Genomic DNA, 19,190 nt, shown 5'->3' on the forward strand with positions numbered 1-19,190 from the left:
TTGCTGGCTGCCATTCCCTGCTCGATGGAAAACTTCTCATTGCCACAGGATGCAGCTCAGTCTCCTGTGCTTTTCCCATCATGGATGCCAGCTGTGGGGCAGGGGCTCCTGGCTGCTGTGACTGGCTTGTTTTCTGTCTGTGCATCTGGGATTTGGGGCAGAGGATCTGGGCAAAGGGACAAAATATTTGTGGCTACCAAAGCGACAATTCTGCAGGGCATTTTCACTGCTGGGCTTGCAGCCACCCAGAGCAGGTGGCTGGCTAGGTGAGAGACTGCTTCTCCTCTCTGGCTCCCAAAACACAGGGCTGGCAGGGAAAGGGCAGGACAAGGAGGCATTTCCACAGGCAGCATGCAGGCAGAGGCCAAGCTCGTCTGCCCCGCTAATTGCCATGGCCTACTTGGTATTTGCAGCAAGAATGGGGCTAATCCTAATCCAGGGCAAGGATAAATGGCCACAGGTTCTGCATGCCAGGGTGCCACATTCTGGTTAGCACCAGCCACCATGCCTTGGTTTAGTGCCCTGAGCCCCTGGGATCAGGCCAGCTAGCCCAGCCCAGGCTTAGCCAGGCCTGCCCTCTGGGATGGAACCAGCACCACTTTAGGGCCTTGGTCTACCCACCGCTGCTCAGGGACTCCCCTTTCTTACAAGCCTGCTGCTGGTAGTATGGCTGAGGACAAATGCACAAAACTTGTGTTTCAAGTTGTGTGTGGCTTTTCAACCCCATCAAATAGCTTTATTCACACAAACGTCTCTTAATTTACAAAGCCTCTGCCACTCATACACATCAGGGCATCCACAGTGTTCAAAGAACTTAAATAGAACATCTCATACCAACCCGAGTAAACCAAGTACAAAAAATATATAAAGTTGTTCACACATAGGTCCTAGATTACCAGCTTCTGTGCAAAAAAAAAAAAAAGAAAAATACATGTTCATTTACTAATAAAATTATCTTTAATTTGGAGTCTGGGTTTAAGCCTTCTGCTCTTGCTAACTCAGCATGGGGGCTGCAGGGAGCAGAGGGAGCCCAGAATAGGACTGGGCCAGGGAGCTCCTGTCCCAGGGCTCACCCAGCACTGCTGAGGCCTTGGCACCTCCCTGGTATTGCAGGGAAGAGGCTCTGCAAAGCTGCTGGGGTTTGCTGGATGAGTGAGCCGAAGGCCAGGGATGGTGACAATCGCCAGGATCAGGACACCAAGCACTCCCTTTCAGCCCCCACGAGCTCTTACTGCAACCTAGACATCACTCTTAAGGGTTAAAGCACTGGGGCAGACTGCAGAGAAACAGGATTTGCCACATCGCAGCTGGAAGAGACCCTGTGCTTTCCTTCCAGATGTGCCCACCAGCCCGATACCCTGCTCTGTAGTGTGAAATGCTTTTGGAAGTGAAGGGCCACACACTGGGACATGCCCAGTTACCAGCTGAGTGTCAGAGCAGCCGCCGGCACAGCTCTCCCCACCACTGATGACAGCTTCCAGGCAGCACCTCAGCAAGGGAGGCAGCAGCACGAGCATCAGCTGCATCCAACTGCCAACGAGCCAGGGGCTCTACTTTCCAGATGCTGCCCCTCTGTTAAGCCTCAGACCTGTGCAGCCTTGGCTGAAGGGATGAGAGGCTGCAAGGAGCCATTGTAAAGCACACAGCCTGCTCCTGCAGCACAGCTGAGCTGGCACGGGGCTGAGCACTCCATGCCTGTCCTGCAGCAGCATCACTGAAATGAGACCAGGAGCCCCCCTTGCCCCGGGCAGCTGTAGTGTGAGGCTTAGGCAGCACAGGCCTGGGGGTAACAATGGAAAGCAGCAACATGTTTCCCTGCTCTTGTGACCTGCAGAAAGCACAGGGAAATGTGTCCCAGTTTGTGCCCTGAAGCAGTTGCCCCAAGAAACTTGGTAGGCTTAAACCCAGACTCAGTACTGCATACAGAGGAGACATACAATGCACACAACAGAGGATTTCCATAATGATGGTATGCTTGTTTTAAGTCTTATTGCTCCAGAAAGGCTCTGGGAGCCTCTGATATGTGAAGGAGCTGGGTCCTGAGGAGTAAAGGAAGACCACAGGGGTAACTCTTATCTGTCACTAGCACCGCTGAACACAGCAGCAAGGGGACAAAGGGGAGCTAACCTAACTCCTCTAGGCTAGAGCTATCTCTGCTCTCTCCTCCCCATGGACCAAAGCTGGCCAGGAGATCCCCAAGACACCTGCATGATGCCGGCAGTGTCGGTCTTGCTGCAGGCTGGTGCAGATAACATGTTTCCCAATCCTCCTGAGGCTTGGCTTGTTCCCCCCACCCACCCCACAACCCTCTTGTAAACAGCATAGTCAGAAGTAAACAGTTTCATACAATCAATCCCCCAGCACAGGCACTGGCTGGGGCCCCAGAAGCTCAGAGAACAGCAGGGTTTTGTGAGAGGGTGCTTGGCTCCCCCCACACTGACCAGGCCCTCCCAGCACCTGGATGCTCAGCTGGCCAGAAAGAGATGGAGACACCCTGGCACCAGGCTGGGCAATGGGCTGCAGGCTCAGTACTACTTTCCTAAGCTTGAGTTTTCCCAGCAGCATGTCCTAATGCCAAAAACACCTACAGAGGAAGGAGAAGTTCAGCCTGCAGGAGCTGAGCAGGATATGCCTGATAGACCCAGATGGGAAGAGAAGCCTGAACATCCCCCATCCCACAGCACACACAGGTTTGAGCTGTTCCCTGTTCCCATGTTCTAGAGGGAGCACTGGTCTGGGCCAAAGTAACTGGAAGAAGAGATGCTAGGAGCTGTAAACACAAGGCAGGTTCCTGTATAGTCTGGGGAGTCAAGCACAAACAGCAGCAAAATCATCAGGGAGAAATGCTCTTAAAAGTACAAACTAATCAGGGAAACACCCACATTGGCCAAAGGCTAGCAGCCCTAGGTTTCATCCTTGGAAGTGTTTGCTAAATCCTAAGTAAGGCACTATGGTCTAGCTCACTAACATCAAGCTGCTTTGAAAACACATCTGCAATGCAAAAGCTGAGGTGGAGACATGTGGTTTGAAGATGGCCTGAAACAGCAATGGAGGGGCAACCCTCCCAGACGCTGCCTGCCAGGCTCGCTCCTGTCCCCAGAGAAGAGCAGGGTGCTGGCAGCTGGCTGGAGGCAGCAGTCCCAGTGAGCAGCCCACTCAACACCTTCCATCTCCATGTCCTGCATTTCAGGCTTGGTTTCCACACATGAAAATCTCCTGCCAGGAAGCTCCCTTCTCTTGGGGCATAGTACCCAGTAAGGGGCCCTTCCAGCAGGGAAAGCCACATGAGCAGGGCTGGGAGGGTAAAGCCCTCTTACTGCACCCATTCAAGCCAGGTTAGGTTGTAACAGTCAGGAGCAAAGGCTCTGTCAGGTAGAGGAAGGGCACTAATGCTGTACTTGTGAACTATGGGGTTCAGCTCTCGTCTCACCACAGCCCTCCTGTGGGATGCAGGTCTCTGCAAGCCCTCCCCAGGAGCTGGGGGAGAAACCCGCGTGCAGCTCCTTGGCACTAACACTGCAGGGATCTGCTGCTAGTTAGAGATGAGAGCAGCCAAAGCACTGTCCAAAGCCCCCAAGAGTACTCTGCAGCCAGGGCCGAGCACAGCGCCTGCTAACCAACCCCAAACTGCTTAAACCCCAGTAACCAGCCTGGAAGGAGTCTGTACAGTCATGGTCTGGCTGTGGCTGGCCATAGCCCACAGGGCATCCCTAGAAACAAACAGAAGAATAGCGTGGGAACAGGGGCTTGGCACCGTATTTGTGCTGTCCAAACCTTCACAACTCACAGACACATGGTCTGGAGCCTCCTGGCACTGTTGTCCTAAGAGGGACCAGGCCTTCCTGAGGTAACAGCCTTAGCTTTGTGTCCTGGAATAGGTGGAAGGGAAAGAAACCCCTCCCTCCTATCTCTGCTTTAGCTCTGCCTTGGCCCACACAAATTGACTGCATTTCCATTCATTCCCATGAGGTCAGCAAAGTACACTGGGTAGATACAGGGAGGTGCTGCCAGTTCAGGAACCTTCCAGTGATGACAAGGAAAGCTGCAGCCTGCATGCAGGCGATGAGGGGGTCAGAGGGACCCTCTTCTGCCTGTGGCCCTGGCCAGCTCCAGCTGTGACAAGGGCTGAGCACCTGGGCAGCTCAGGAGCAATGTCAGAGCTGTGTCAGACCAGCCCACTCCCCAGACCACTGCCGAGGGATGTAGCCTGGTAAGAAATGTTTTAATTGATTCAGAACCTGCAGGGTCAAGAAGAGGTGGTGCTTTACATTGCATTTACAGTGAGAAAGCCTAAAGACCATCAACATGGGGTCAGCCCCAGAATATTAGTGTTGCTCTAAATATAGGCAAGGAAGTAGAGTATTAACTGCTCAGCCTGAGGTTCCAATCTCCTTACCTGAGCTGTACTGTAACTAAACTTAAACAGCAGCATTGCCTTTTGCTTCCTGGAGATAGTTACCTAGCAGAGAAAAGTGTGTTGCCAAAGGCTAGAATCCAGCCCATGAGACATTTAGGCCAAACCTCCTCATTTCCCAAGTATTATTCCCAACAACTGAAGTTTGACACTAAACAAATTGGAGTAGTGGACCACTTTCTGTTTCTCTTGTATGTGGATGATGGTCCACTTGAAAACGTACCTACGGGCTCCCTGTTGCCCTCTGTATAGAAAGACCGTAACAAAAGTCACTAGTGAGATCCAGCTGGGAGAGAATGAAGGTCTGCCTATTGCAGCAGCAGACCAGCCTTGCCAAAGGGCTTTCCAGCTTGTTTATGCTACTCTATCCTGATGTCAACTGCTCACATCCTGCTCGGCATCCCCCTATTCAGAAGCTGCCTGGCTATGAAATTATTTAGCTTGTTGCAACACATGGTCCAAGAGACTCACTTTTCCTAAAGCACTGCACTCCCAGTGCAAACCTAGCAATCACTTTGCTCCTGTTTCCCCTAGGCCAAAACAATAGCTTTAAACCCAAAGTTGTGCCCAGCCAGACCTCAGAGCTGGTGCCTGGCAGCACACCTTGCTGCCGGCCTGCCAACTGTCACCTCCCTATGGAACCAGTTCTTCTCTAGAACCACCTACTGAGTCAATGGCAGCACAGGAGACAGGGAGAGGGCTGGGCAGGGGCAGCTGTGCTCTCTGGATCTTGTTTAAAATTCTTACGAGCATGATAACTGCCTGTTTGTGCTCTTCCACAGGCCTCTACAGCCCCCTCCCACACCCCAGCAAAACTTCTTCCCAACAAAACAAAGTAACACCCAAATATTTCACATTGCCAGAGATCCTGCAGACCAGGGATCTTCTGTATCATCATCTTCCCTTGTCTTTGACTTCCCTCGTTGCACGTAAATAATGGAGATTATGGGTCCCTGGTAAATAAATCTGCAAAAAAAGAAAGGAGAAAGAGAGGTCAGGTATGTCAGCAGTTTTGTCCCCCTTACTATGCTGTGACAACATCCTGCCAGCCCTCCTGCTGCCACCTGACCCAGACCGCAGGTAGGTACAGCAAGCAGTGTCACTGGTTCAGCGTGCTCACTGCATCTCTTTCATTCCCAAGCCTTAATTAAAGCATCATTTGAGGGTCTGGGAGAACTCGAGATGAGTGCACACCTCATTACACAGCCCCAACCAATGACTGCAACCAGCAATATCTATGAACAGCCACACTGGGTGGAAGGTGCAATAGTAACAGGATTGGTGCTGGAGTCATTTGGCTGCTGGATGGAAGGGCTGGAGGACACTGCTGTGGAGGGGGAGCCCACTTCTACAGCCTTCCTACTGGTCCCAATTAGTCCAGTCAGGCATTGCCACACCTCTCTACTTCACAGTATTCACTATTGAACCAGGCGCTGTGGGTCTGGACTCAGTTTACAGTAATTTCTTTCTCAGGAGTGATTCAAACAGCCCTGCACAGCACACTGCCAAGGTCAGCACACATCCAGCTGCCCCAGCATGTGCTGAGCTGGGATGGGTCGGCTGGCGGCATCACCCCGCATGCTGGTAACACAGCCCCATCCCATGGGGCTTGCTGTGGTGACAGCCTGGCTGAAACAAGTCAGGCATTACCACAGCAAAGCCTGGCCTTGAGGGTCCACATGATGTCCCCGAAAGTGCTGGCTCCCAGTCCTCTGCATCCACACACCCCAGGAAAGAAAGAACAAGGTGTGACACCAGGGACATCCTGCACGTCTCACCCTGTGCGTCAGCAGCAGCTCAGGCTTCTCAAGTGGCTCTACAAGAAGTGGTTAAAATCCATTTTGGTGCAACTGATGGGTTTGCAGCGTGGCCATGCTGTGCTTCCAACAGCCCACAAACATGCTCAGTGCCAGGGATTTTACAGAAGAATGGGCAGATCCTTGCTGCACCAGTCCCTGCTCTGGCCAAAGCCCCAACGCACAGCATCCCCCACAGCCCCTGTAGCACCAGTTCCTCCACAGCCCTGGCACCGCACCCTCCTGTCCTCTGAGCTCAGCAACACAGAAATGCTCTTCTGCACATAAGCCACTAGCATTTTCCACCCAGTTTGTTTGCAACCCAGTAAATTCCCTGTAGACACCCCATCCAGCAGCAAGTCTAGACCCGGCAGAGGAAGAGCACGCAATGCACACGATGCCACTTCTGTATTGGAAATACAGATGTCACAACCTTCAAAGGAGGGACCAGCAGAGCTGAGGCTAGGGTTTGTGCTGGGAAGAGGCAGCGATGGTTCAGTGAAAGCTACCTGCCCAATGGAGGGACCCGGGGTGTCCCCACCGCTGCCAACTCTGCCCACTGGCTCCACAAGGACTTCCTGCAGCAGGGGGCAGGGCTGGAAGTCACTGAAACACAAACCTTCAACCCAAGGGGAAGGCCCTGATTCACTTTCATTACCCCTCATGCTATGCATTGGGTGGTAATTTTCCAGGAGTTAACAGCAGTTTAATATTTGCCCAGACTTGAGCTCAGAGCACAGACATGGAAAAAAATTGGGGGTGGGGGATTGGATTTAGCTCCCACTTCAGCAGGGGCAGGTCCTCTCCCACCAGAATCGAGCAAGGGGCTCTGCCAGAGCAGCTGGAGAGACTTGCTGAAGAAAAACTGCCACTGCCCAGCAAATTACTCAAATCCCTTAGCCCTAGGAAATCTCATTAAAGAAATCCGTGCCGAAGGAACACATTTCTACAGGAAGAGGCTGCCTCTGCTGCTCAGAGCAGGAGCCAGGGCCATGGGCATGCTGCTTTTCAGGAGAGGTTAACCAGGAGATGCCACCTTTGCAGGCTGCAATCAGGAAAAAAGCCTTTCTGTTTGAGAAGGCAGGCTTGAAAGAGGCTCCCAGACATCAGGTCAGGGGCAATTGCACAAGGAATTTTCTGGAAGATTTCTCCTGTGGTGCAGCTTCATTAGCAAGTAGGGCAGCATTTCTGTTCGTGCTTCCCTGGAGTAGGAGCATTTTCTGACATGGCCCTTGCTTGAGCAGACCCGAGCTCACAGCTCTGAGACAGGAGAGCTCACTCCATTGACGCACGCTGTTTCAGGGGCTTGTTCAAGAGCTTTTAATCCTTCCACTGACGCCACTTACAGTTTTAATCAGCTCGAATGTTCATTCGGCATCAGCAGGATATGAACCATCAGCCCATGGAGTCCTCATCCAGCACCTAAGGAAGATGATACTAATGCGTGGGTCATGGCAGAGATGGGAGGTGCCAGTGTGGTCTGCGTGGTATCAGAGGACTCAGTGCAGGGGAGGGAGAGATAACCCAGCACCTTCTCGTGTTAACCACATTATCTACCCCTGCGTGGGAACACAGGGTACAAGGGAAGGGGGCTGAGAGCCTGCTTTATCTCTTAAGTCCTTCCTCATGCTCTGTTTGTATATTTGCGACACACTCCTTAAATCCAACCGCAGCGGCCTCCCCCAGGAGGGAGAGCGGGGGTGACAGTGAGCAAATGCAAACACTAACACATCTGGCCAGAGGTGATGTGATCCAGTTCATCCTCAGGGCTTTGCTTCTCCCCAGGTAGAATCAACGCTGCCCAGAAATATGTCACCACTCCTCAGGGTGGCCCTGAGATGGTGAACATGCTGCTACGGCCAAGAAGAGGAACTGACCTTGCTTTTACTATCCCATGGCTTTTGTCCATGCCAAGATTCACAAACCACACTGAAAGCAGTCTGAAGTCAAAACCAACACTGTTTCAGAAATGAAACTGCTATCCTTTTCCTTGACTTGCTCACCTATTACTGGCCAGTGGGGTAAGGGCAGTTTTACTGCACGGTAAAATTTGAGTTGAGTGGTACTAACAGACAAGACCTAACTTGATGCAACAGCCCTGCTCACTGATGGTTCGCAGAGATGCTGCTGATGTGCATCTGATCCCTGTCCTCCAGTCTGAAATTCAGTAGGACAGCAGTTTATTAGTGGTGCTCAGGAACAGTTGGGCACAGCACGAGAGATCTCTCACCAGGGATAGACACCATCATGCAGGGAGGGCAGAAGAGCTCGTTCAGCATTAGCTCCCATTGTATTTTGAAAATGCAAAGAGAACAATGCAAATGCAAACCGTTGTTTTCAGCTGAAAGTGGAATGATCAAAACCAATGACAGAGGAGGAGTGCTGGAGTAAACCAGGCTGGCCCCAGCTGTCAGACACCTTCCTGCTGAAGGCAGCCCCTGAGATGCTGCAGTCTGCACCACACCACATGCACAGATTCCTGCCGTTCACCTTGAGCATCCACCCCAAAATCAGAACTACTGTTTTAGCCACAGTGAAAATATATGGAATATGATCTACTAGAGCAAACTGTCTTCTACGCTGATCACAACTACTGCAGTTTGATGTCCTATGCGAATTAAAACTAGAAAATTTCTTAATGTGTAACTGTAGGTGGTGGGCAGCTGTCACCTGCTCCCCTTGTTTCTGTAGCCAAGGCCACTGGTGCCACTCCAGCGAGCAAACAGCCACATGCTCTCGCTATACCTTGCTCCTCAGCGACTTGTCTAATGGTTGCTCAATCCACACTGCACAACTCACAACGTTGGAGGGTCCCACTGAAGCAGTGGCCACGGGAGGCCCCTCACCTGCCCTGGGGAACTCGGCGGGGCAGCTACAAAATACACGCAAAGAAAAAGATGTTCACATTGCAGGAAAGGAGAGAGGAGAGCAGCCCCAACCTTCCAGTACCGACAAGGAGAGATTAAATACTCCTTAGCATGTGGCAGCACATGATAGCAGTCACAGGTCTATCAAACAGCAATCAAGAGACAATCAGTAGGTATCCAGCACAATCCAGCCGCTCCCCAGTTGTACTAGAAAGGCTTTTGTCCTCTTTGCCCAAAAGGCAGGCTTTTGGGAACAGTGATCTCCAGCTTTAGATGAACTATTTCTGCAGAAGGCAGGGAAGCACAGTGTTCAAATAAGAAAGAGATGACCTTCATTTTGCCCAGGGAAATGCTGCCCACCTCTGCTGGACCTACCACCCCAGGGCCATCAGAAACATTGGTGAGGGGAGCAAGCACATAAGCAGGCTCATCTCCACCCCGCACACCCTGGTGCCCAGTAAAAACCAAGCCAGAAACACTTTCCTGCCTGAGAACTGACATTTCATATGCGTTTTGGAAGGGTAACAAAGCATGAAGCCTGCCGACTGGCAGGTGTGTACAGTATCCATAGCAGAACTAAAAGCAAAGCTGCTGGGACATGAAGCAAAATCAGAAAAGGTCAGTGGCATACAAAAGAATAAGCAAAAGTCTGATTGCCTGGGTCAGTGAGGGTTACCAGGTTATGACATGAACCAAGGCTGAGGAGCTGTCCTGGGGAAGAAGAACTCACTGCATGACCAAGCAGCACCGTGAGCTACACACCAGTGCCATAATTAAGTTGAAAGAGGTTACTTGAGTTTCTCAGTGAACTTAAATTACCTGACAGCAGAATTCAGGCCCTGCTCTAAATCCCATTTTAAGCTTCTCAAGTGGGTTTCCAATTCAAGATTTGCCAGAATTAGGCTGATTTGAACGCACAAATACACAATGCATTAGAAAAACCCCATAGGAAAGCACACCAAATACTCCACTGCCCCATAAACAAGACAGAGGTATGCTCCCCACAGCACAACGTTCTGGGTTTGCAGTGAACACGTGGCTGGCACCAGGCTCCTATGTGGGCCAAGTGGCTGTGCTACGTAGGCCAGGTTGTGTTATGTAAGTGCATCCATCCCTGCTGCCGCTGTGTCACGATGGACGGAGCCGATCGGTGCAGACTCACGCAGACTCATGACTGGCTCCAGCTGCGGATGGGGGTGGTTTGCAGAAGGCAGCTGGGTTTTAAGCAAACAGCCCCGGGGTAGGACTGTCCCCTCGGTGTTTGTTATCCCTGCATGTACTATTCTACAGATATGCACAGGATGAATTTTCCCCGAAGGGCACAGGCTGGTTGCATAACTCAGCAGCATCAGTGTCAGCACAGAGCAATCACAGATGGCAACAGGAGTGGCAAACCCCGATCCCATGACCGGACCCCTCCGCCACCCAGCAGACTCAGCAGACCCACTCCTCGCCCTGGGGCACAAGGTGGGGTGCCCTGCTTTTGCCCTGGGACTTTATCACACCCATCTTAAGGGCTCATATTTTTGCAGATTCACTCCCTCACCCTAATCCCCAGCCCACACTTGCACTGGGACCAGTATCAAGGCCCAGCCCCAGGCAGAAGCAGTCTTGCTAATTACTTGCACTGGAGATCTTAAGGGTGTTAAATATTTTGTGCCAGGGTGCAGAATGGATGACAAACCATCACGGCTGCTTTGAACAAACCAGCAGTGACAACACTAGACCCACCCCATGGGCCCTTCCATGTCTATATTCCTACTCCTCTACAAACAGCACAAGGCTTACCTGGGCAGGCATGTAGAGAGGGGACAGGCAGCACGTTGCTTTACATAAGCTCAGGAACCCTCAGGTGAACAGTCAGGAGGTTTTTTAGCAAAGCCTGCCAAAATGCCCCCACCTTCCCCACTGCCCCGCTGCTGGACGCTCACTCTCAGGAGCAGGCTAGGTGCATAGCCATCAGCTGCAAGGCTGAAGGCCGGGTGTTTGCTGGCTACAGCAGCCATTTCACCCCTCTCTGCTCTCCTGTATCTGTGGTCTGCTCTGGTCCAGCAGGACCTGTGTGGTTTCAGCATGAGGTAAGGTCTGGGAAGCCCTGGCTGCAATGTCAGCACCTGACACAGGCAGGCTTTCAGAGGTCTTCTGTGACCAACAACAGTCAGGCAGCTTTGCAGGAGCTCAGGAAAGACCTGGACTGGGAAGACGTCAGCCTTGCTCTTTGTAATCTGTAATTTGAGTTTCATTGAAGTGTTTGGCTGGGAGAATCCCTAGTAACAGCTCTTGTTTACAGACAGCTTCACCATGCAGGCAACACCTCCCAGTCCTTCAGTGTCACTTGTTAGTGACACTGCCAGCTACCCCACATCGCCGGGAGTCCTTCCAGACCATGTGTGACCACCCAGGCCTCAGGACCAGGACCTCTGAGCTTGGGACTATTTAGAACCCAAGTCGGGGGGAGAAGAGAGGGGACTCTGCTCGAATGGAGCCGAGCCCAAAATGAGCATAAATGTTTTATAAGCTTCCTTCCTGAGCAGACGCAGGTCTACAAACTCAAGTGCTGGAGACCAAAGCATCCTAGTGGGTTTGGGCATCTGCAGTTAGCACCAAAGGGAAGTCCTGCCTTTAGCAAGGAATTGAAATGAGATGGACCTACGTGCAAAGTCAATGAAAGCAAAGGAAACAGCTTTGTCTGTGCTGAGATGGACCTGCCACTCCACTCAGCACCTGCTCACTGAGCCAGCCCAGCCCCGAGCTGTCCTGTCTGAGTAGCAGAGGGGAAGGGGCTGGTGCTAGACAGCAGGGTGCTCTCAGCTCTGACTGCAGAAATGATATCATGCAGCAGAAGGGGCAGAACTGGCAACTCCTTCTCTACCCAAAGCTGATGTCAGAGGGTGCTCATGTCTCTCTCTGCTGTGCACCAGCCTGTCTCAGCCACCAGCCAGGACCTCTGAGGAGCAGGGCTCCTGCACAGCCCTGCTGGGCCTTTGGGCAGCAGCAGGACATGCAACTGCTAATTCTGTTTCCCACCTCTACTTTATTTTTGCAGTAGAATAGGTGGGGGGAAAAAACTCAGAAGCAGTGCTCTGATGAGTCACTACAGAAACAGCTCTGGGAACATAAAAGACTCCTTTGTGTCACTACAAAGTACATTATCAGGCTGGTACAGCAGACAGAATAATACAAAAACTGTGGATCACTTACCCAGCTGCAAAGCACAGCGATGCCCTGCCCTGAATTTAAGCAGCACATGTAACCTGGTCCATTCTGGTTTCAAGCTCAAAGGCATCAGGTCGATCCTGTGGGTTAGCAGCCAACATGTCTTTCAAGAGCTGTTTGATCCCCTCAGACATGGAAGTCCTGCGTTTCTGAGGGATGTGCAGCTCCATCTTTGGATTTTCTAGCAGCGCTTCCCCAACGGGCACAATCTCGGTCCCCTGCTTGATGTAGGTCCCCAGCAGCTCCTTCTTGGTCTCCGCATCAATGAAAGTTATCCTCTCAATCATGGCCCAGATGATGATGCCAAGGGCAAAGATGTCAGCCTTGGCAGTGTAGTGTCCCTCCCAGACCTCAGGCGCCATGTAGAAATCGGAGCCGCAAGCTGAAGACAGCCAGTACTTGTTCACATTCACATTTTTGTTCTCATGCCCACCCTCCTTACCCCGAGCAGTCAGGCCAGCGCAGACCTTACTCAGCCCAAAGTCGGCCACCTTGAGAACAGGGGTGCCAGACTTCTCTGTTATCAGGATGTTGTCTGGTTTCAGGTCCCGGTGGACAATATGGTTCTTGTGCAGGAAGGCGATGGCACTAGTCAGCTGCAGCATGAAGCTCTTGTTTGTTGCTGGGTCAGGTCTTCGTGAGAGCACGTACTGGTTGAGGTCTCCCCCTTCACAGAACTCCATGACGAACCACAGGTAGCAAGGTTCCTCTGCATAGCCCAGGATTCTCTCACCTAACCAAAAGGGACAAAAGCAAGGGTGGGTTTTTCAGACACATTACAGTAACTCGATGTGGAAAAGGAACGGGTCTGGTTCATGCAGATAGTAAAGGCCTTTGGAGTGTGACCAGGACCTATCACACTGCAGGATACCAGCAGCCATGCTGGCACTGTTGTGGCTTCAAGTGTATTAGGATCCCATTGAGTGCTGTGCACCAGCACGTTTATCTGAGCCCATTGCCTGGGAGCCAGCTCAGGGACCTGTTCCCAGCAAAGCACGGGTGTGTGAAAGGCCAAGCACGTGTGTTTTCAGGTGCTCGCAGGGAACTTGGAAGCATAGGATTATTTTCCTGTGCTACCATCAGGCAACTCTCCCTGGGCCAAAGCAGCAGAGACTAAAAGCACAATTAGCAGCGCATCTACGGTGTGCGGGGCGGGGAAATCAGCTCTATGTGAACACCAGCTCTCCCTCCTGAGCTCTGCTGCAGGAGGCAAAGGCTGGCTTATACCTTAAACTTTACTAGTATAACTGCAAGCAGGGAGTAAATCACACCCCTTACACTGTGCCGGTACAGCCTTGCTAAGAGCAGTCACACCAGTGTCAAAGCCTTGCAGCATGGTGGCTCTTCTCAGACTAAATCTGTGTGTTTAAGCATTGTGTTTGTGCTAGGGGAGCTCTGCCACTTCATACAGCCTTCATTAACTGTCAACAAGTCTTTAGAGAGGAAACTGGAGGCCCAAGTAGTAAAGAACGTGTTAAGTGCAATCTCAGCCACACTTACGAACGTAGCTGTTGCCTTACTCGTTTGTGCTGCTACTCAGTATTATGCCCCAAACAGCTTCTTCCTTCAGACATCTCACTGAGCCCTTCAAGCTTAGAGCATCTCAGGTCCAATTCACCACATCTAGGTTTTACTCCTCAAACCCCCTTCCAAGGAAAACCACTTCCCTCACACAAACTAGACATGTGGAGAAATGCCATAGCATCATATCAGCTAACAGGGCCAGGTCTGCCACCACCACTCATCACACTGCAATGCCAGGATGCCCTGGGGAACACTGGCAGCAGACCCAGTCCCATCAGCCAATGCCAGGACGCAAATCCCACTGCCAGAGCCCACATCACCCACACAGAGCACTCAGGTGACAGAGCGTGCACATGGAACCAGGATATCGTTTTGCTCTAGAAACAAGTTTTTTTCCCTTGAGCTCCGTAAGGGAGAAGCTAGAGGACACCACTTGCCTCTGCCACAGTTAACAAGTCACACGGACTAATCCAAGTGTTTTGAAAGCAGTTAAATAACTCCACCCATTTGACAAAGTTGGGTTTTGTTTTAGCAAAGGCCTAGAGAGCATCTGGGAAAGCAAAATTCCAGCAACAGGTAAAGCCAAGGACTATCAGGGACACCAAGCCTTGGACTACTCGGCACCCATGCCTGCAATGGTCAGTGATCAGTGTGGGTGGGAATATTGGTTATTTGCACAAACAGTCTGTATCCATGGCTACTGCTTTGGAAATGAAAGTCTGCACAACAGAAGAATTTGGCTGCACCTCCCTGTCCTCAGCAGAAGATGAAGGTTAGATCTGGGGGATGGGAGGGACTGTGAACACACTGGAGATAACAGGGCACTGGGTGCACTTCAAGAGGCCAAATGAGACCCCAAAGTGTTGGAGGGGGTCTCAGCATGTGAGCCCAAGGGCCAAGTGGGAGCAGCACAGCACACCTTGGCTCTGGAGACCAAAACACTGACCAGGAAAAGCAGCTTCTCTGGTGCAAGTCACCCTTTGGTGAGACTAGCATGACAGCATGGAAACTGCAGCAGAGGCTGCTCATCTCAGGAGTGGAGACCTTTGCACAGCCAGGACAGCCCCAGCTTCCACCACCTCAGGTTTGCTAAACCCCAGCGATGTCGCAGCAGGGCACAGGGCTTTGCTTTCCTGCTCCCTTCAGCATCCATATACCCCCATCACGGGGAGCAGGAGGGTTTGGCTCTTCTCAGCCAGGAACTACACCACAATGGGAAGCGCGGCAGAGCCCTGCACCCATCACACAAAGCCAGGAGCATCAGGCCAGGGCACACAGGTGGGAGGTTGAGATCACTGACACAGCAGCACTGCTGACAGCCCCTTCCCACAGGGAAGCAGCTCAAACACCAGCTCACCAGCAGCAGGGACCTGCTGGCTCTGACAAGCCAAGACATGCCTTTAGCATAACAAAGGCTCTGATTTAAAACTTGATCCCTGAACTTCAGCAAGCACAGGGAGGACACCACTGACCCAGCAGTAGCTGCAAGTGCCATGCACTTCACACTGGGTGGAGTGCTGCTAGGAGAAGCTTAAGCCAAGAGTAATATTTCCTCATTTTCTTTCTATAATCTGAAAGTGTTTTACTTGTTAAATCATCTTCCTGCCTTCAAAACAAACAGCTTTAAACATAAAGAGCCAGCAAGCTGCTTACTAAAGACAAGATGCTAGCAAACTGAACTCAAGCAGCCAAGAGCTGAAGAGATGCAGACAACAGACTCCATCACAGAGTGTGCATCCCCACATGCTCCCTGCCCAAACACAGGACAGGACATCCTAACCTCTCCATCCCTGCAGCACCCTTCCCATGACCTATCCTACAAGCTCATTAACAGCTTGCTAGTTTGCTTAGCATCATGGGGGGGATCTAATCACAGCAGAACCAGCATCCTACGGCTGCGTGTAATCTCTCACTCCCTCTGTGCAAAGAGGCTGTGCCAGAGAGACGAGAGCCAGCAGCACAAAGTCTGGGTGCTTGGACTGATGGTAACATGCATGGGCAATGCCAGGGCAGCCTGCGAGTGCAGCCAGGCACCAGCAGAGAGTCAGTGGCACCCATGGGTGACGTGCTAGGAAGCAACGCTCTATACCTGACCACTTAAGGCAGCTCTATCACTGCTATGGGTTGGGAACAACAAGAGGGGCATGTGGCCATGCACAAGCCCTCAAGGTGTGCGTGTATCAGGGCACATTGCTCAAGTATTCAGGCTCTACACTGGGCTTCCAGCTTCCTTTTTCCACTCTGCCCTTATATTATTCCACATACTGTTAAAATTATGAAGGTGCAGGCTCTGCACTGTAGCTGAGGCCTGACATCGCCTGGTATCCTTACAGTTGTGCTCCTGATTCAGAGAGTCTCCGATTAATCCCCACCATGCCCTGAGCCCTGGCATGCTGGCAGAGCATCTGTGCAGGCCTGTAAATAGCCCAGCTGCGGTCGTGCAGAATGGCACGGCAGCACAGCTATGTGCCGGCTACCTCAGCTGGAGTGACAGCACAGTGGCTCCACGCAGGCAGCTTGTGTGCTGCAGGCAGGGAAGGAAAGCAAACAGCCATGGGAGGCTCACAGGATCACCTAGCTCTGGCTTCTGTTTTGAAAATATCAGTGCCGTATCAGACCCAAAGCTTGGGAAGGCAGCGAGCACAGCCTCTGCCTGAGCCTGTGGCCAGCAGATAATACAGCCTGAAAGGCAGTCAGGAGGAAGGCAGATGGAGGAGAGAATGCGCTCCAGTTTGGGGAGCAAAACTGCTGCTCTCTGGCCTTGGGATGGAGAGCCCAGCTCTGCTCCCCTCTTCAGAGGGCTGCAATGGAACCAGGTCAGGCATAGCCCTCCCCAGAAGAGGGAAGTCAGGGGGGCTCTCTCCCCACCTAGAGATGGGGGACACCTACAGCTACACAAGAGCTGTCCCCAAGCCATACTATCTCTTCTCGGAGAGCGCAACATGCCAAGTGGGGAGGAAATCCCTGTCCCTGCCAGGAAGAGCTTGATGTGCTATAGCTGGACATGCCCTCAAAGTCCAGTTGGCTCCTTTCCTGGGCAGTCGTCCCCACAGGGGCACATAAAGGAAGCACCCAGACTATACAGAAATTAGGACACTGCCCTTCTGGCAGGGGCTCCCTTGGGTGATTGTGTGCGGAGTGTGAAGGAAGAGCAGGATCAGGTCTGTGTAGGGGAGAGTAGGCAGTTCTGGACATGTTCCCCCAGGAGTGCAGAAGGGACAGGCAGGGCAGGGCAGTCTGAGAGGCAGAGGTTTGCTTGAAGGATGGGTCTCAGCAGGTTTACATGAAGTCTGTGCCTGGCATAGGGTTTGGAGTCTGCCTGCACCAGACGGGGCATGGGGAGACTGAGCTCACCACGGAGCACACAGAAGTCCTGGCACACAAGTTTTGGGAAAGGGGGTTTGGGGCGAGCTAGCTCTGGCTGCTTCAGGCTAGGGGGCACAGGAACATTGAGGAGACAGGCCTCCAGTATTTTTCCACATCTTCACTGAACATTAGCAGAGCTGGGTCTGACAAGCAGCCAAGGGAGGAGAGGAAGGGAGGGAGCATTTTGGAGATGTCACCATCACAGTTATCAGCTGTGGCAGGAGAAAGTGACCCCTGACAGCACCGTGATGCTGCTGAGGGACCCCAGGGGAAAACGGGGCTGTCAGCCCAGGCTACAGGCACTGGTGCTTCCAGGGCTGTCCCCACAGATCCAGTACTTGGGAGGAGAGTGGGGATGGGAGAGTGCAAAGAGAGGTCCCAAAACTGTAAGGGCTTGAGAGAGCAGACAGGGCACTGTAACAGGCTGCAGCCTTGGGGTGCTCAGAGGAGACAGGACCGTGCATTGAGTAGAGAGGGAGAAGATGTCCCCTTGGTGTGACTGAGGCAGAGACCAGTGAAGGTCCCCAGGGGACACCTGTGGGCTGTGGTGCAGGTCAGGGTAATGGAGGGAGTCCCAGGAGAGGGGTGTAATGGAGAAGGAAAGCACTGGCAGGGAGTCCAGGGAAGGGCTGAGGGTAGCACACAGGGATGCTGCTCCTCAGGGCTGGGTCTGAGCCTGGAGATGACAACAGGGTCCCTCAGGAAGGAGGACATAGGGCTGGGGTACTGCAGAGGGACCCTGTGGGGGAGCCCTGCAGGAACAGGACTGAGGTGGGTGATGGGTGCAGAGGGAAACATGCCTGAGGCAGGTACCGCTGCAGTGCGGAGGGACCTCAGGGTTGGCAGGGGTGACAGGGGAGACTGGGACGACCAGGGGTGCAATGGAAGGGAGCCCGGGGAGTGGTTATGGTGCCAAAGTGGTATGTTAAGTTGGATGGATGAGTGTCGTGAGAGGTGAGGGGGAGCTCTGGATGGGCCTCTAAGAGCAGGCAGTGCCAAGGAAGGATTTGAGCAATGGGGTGACGCTGGGCAGCAAAGGGGCTGCCCAGGGTGGGGGTGTCTGGAAAGGGTGCGCCAGGAGCAGCACACCAGGGTGCCCCAGGGGAAGGGGGGGTGACACCAGGGTGTCCCGTGTGGGGTATCCCAGCAGTTACCTCGTGCTGGGGGGTGGCAGACCCGGGGTGCTCATGGGAGAGGTGACACCGGGGAGGGTACGAGGCCCTGGGTGTAAGGGGTCTCCTGGGGGCGGCGGCAGCGCCGGGTGCCCCGGGGCAGGCCGCGGGGGGCGGGGTACCTTTGAGGGAGGTCTCGACGAGGCGCAGGTAGAGCTGGCTGCGCTTGTTGCCGTGGCTCATGCGCTGCCCCAGGCCGTGCCGCTGCAGGACGCACTCCTCGAAGCGCACCACGTTGGGGTGCTGCCGCCGGAGGCTCGTCAGGGCCCAGAACTCCGCCAGCGCCAACTCCACGTTCTCGGGAGCGTCGCAACGGATCCGTTTCACCGCCAACCGGGCACCGTTACGGCCCGACACCGCCTCGTACACCACGCCGTAGGCCCCGCGGCCGATCTCGGCCAGCAGACTGTACCGCGGAGCCCCACCGCCGCCACCCGGGCCGGGCCCCGGCGCCGCCGCCGCCATGGGGCCCCGCCGCGCCGCCCGTCGCCGCCGCGCCGCCCTTTGTGTCCCGCGGTGGCCGCCGTCCACCGTCTCCATGGCGCCGTTGCCCCCCGCCGCCCGCCCCCCCCCGCGCGCCCGGGAGCGCCGCGCCGGGGAGCGCCGCGCGGGCGAGGGGGCACGCGCCGCTGCGTCGGAGGGCGGAAAAGCGCGCCTTGCCTGCCCCTTTAAGTGCTCGGCCAATCGCGGCGGCGCGGGATGAACCACAGCGGTGGCGGAAGGGGGGGAGGGGGGCGGCGGGCGCCGCGATGGTACCCGGCCTCCCCACACCGGCGGGGCGGGCCTTGGCGGCGGCAACTCGGCCCCACCACCCCGTGTCCGGTAGCCGGGGCGC

At 53.7% G+C, this 19,190-nt stretch overlaps 1 protein-coding gene across 1 annotated transcript; it reads right to left on the minus strand.

Moving 5' to 3' along the window:
* Positions 1-691: 691 nt before the first annotated feature.
* STK35 (serine/threonine kinase 35) lies at positions 692-18,985 on the minus strand. The gene is made up of 3 exons (XM_064465483.1): positions 18,478-18,985; positions 12,279-13,026; positions 692-5,380 (listed from the first exon to the last, which is right to left on the minus strand). The coding sequence occupies exons 1-2, from the start codon at positions 18,893-18,895 to the stop codon at positions 12,314-12,316; spliced, it is 1,131 nt and encodes a 376-aa protein (XP_064321553.1). The 5' UTR covers positions 18,896-18,985; the 3' UTR covers positions 692-5,380; positions 12,279-12,313.
* Between the last annotated feature and the right edge of the window lie 205 nt (positions 18,986-19,190).

Source organism: Phalacrocorax carbo, chromosome 14, assembly GCF_963921805.1.
Source record: "Phalacrocorax carbo chromosome 14, bPhaCar2.1, whole genome shotgun sequence".
In the NCBI taxonomy this organism is placed as follows: domain Eukaryota; kingdom Metazoa; phylum Chordata; class Aves; order Suliformes; family Phalacrocoracidae; genus Phalacrocorax; species Phalacrocorax carbo.

Bases quoted from the DNA above. Each gene is read 5' to 3' on its own strand.
- STK35 (XM_064465483.1), bottom strand. From the start codon at position 18,895: ATGGAGACGGTGGACGGCGGCCACCGCGGGACACAAAGGGCGGCGCGG. The intron at 13,027-18,477 runs GTACCCCGCCCC...CCTTTTGGTTAG, and splicing joins CGTCGAGACCTCCCTCAAAG to GTGAGAGAATCCTGGGCTAT.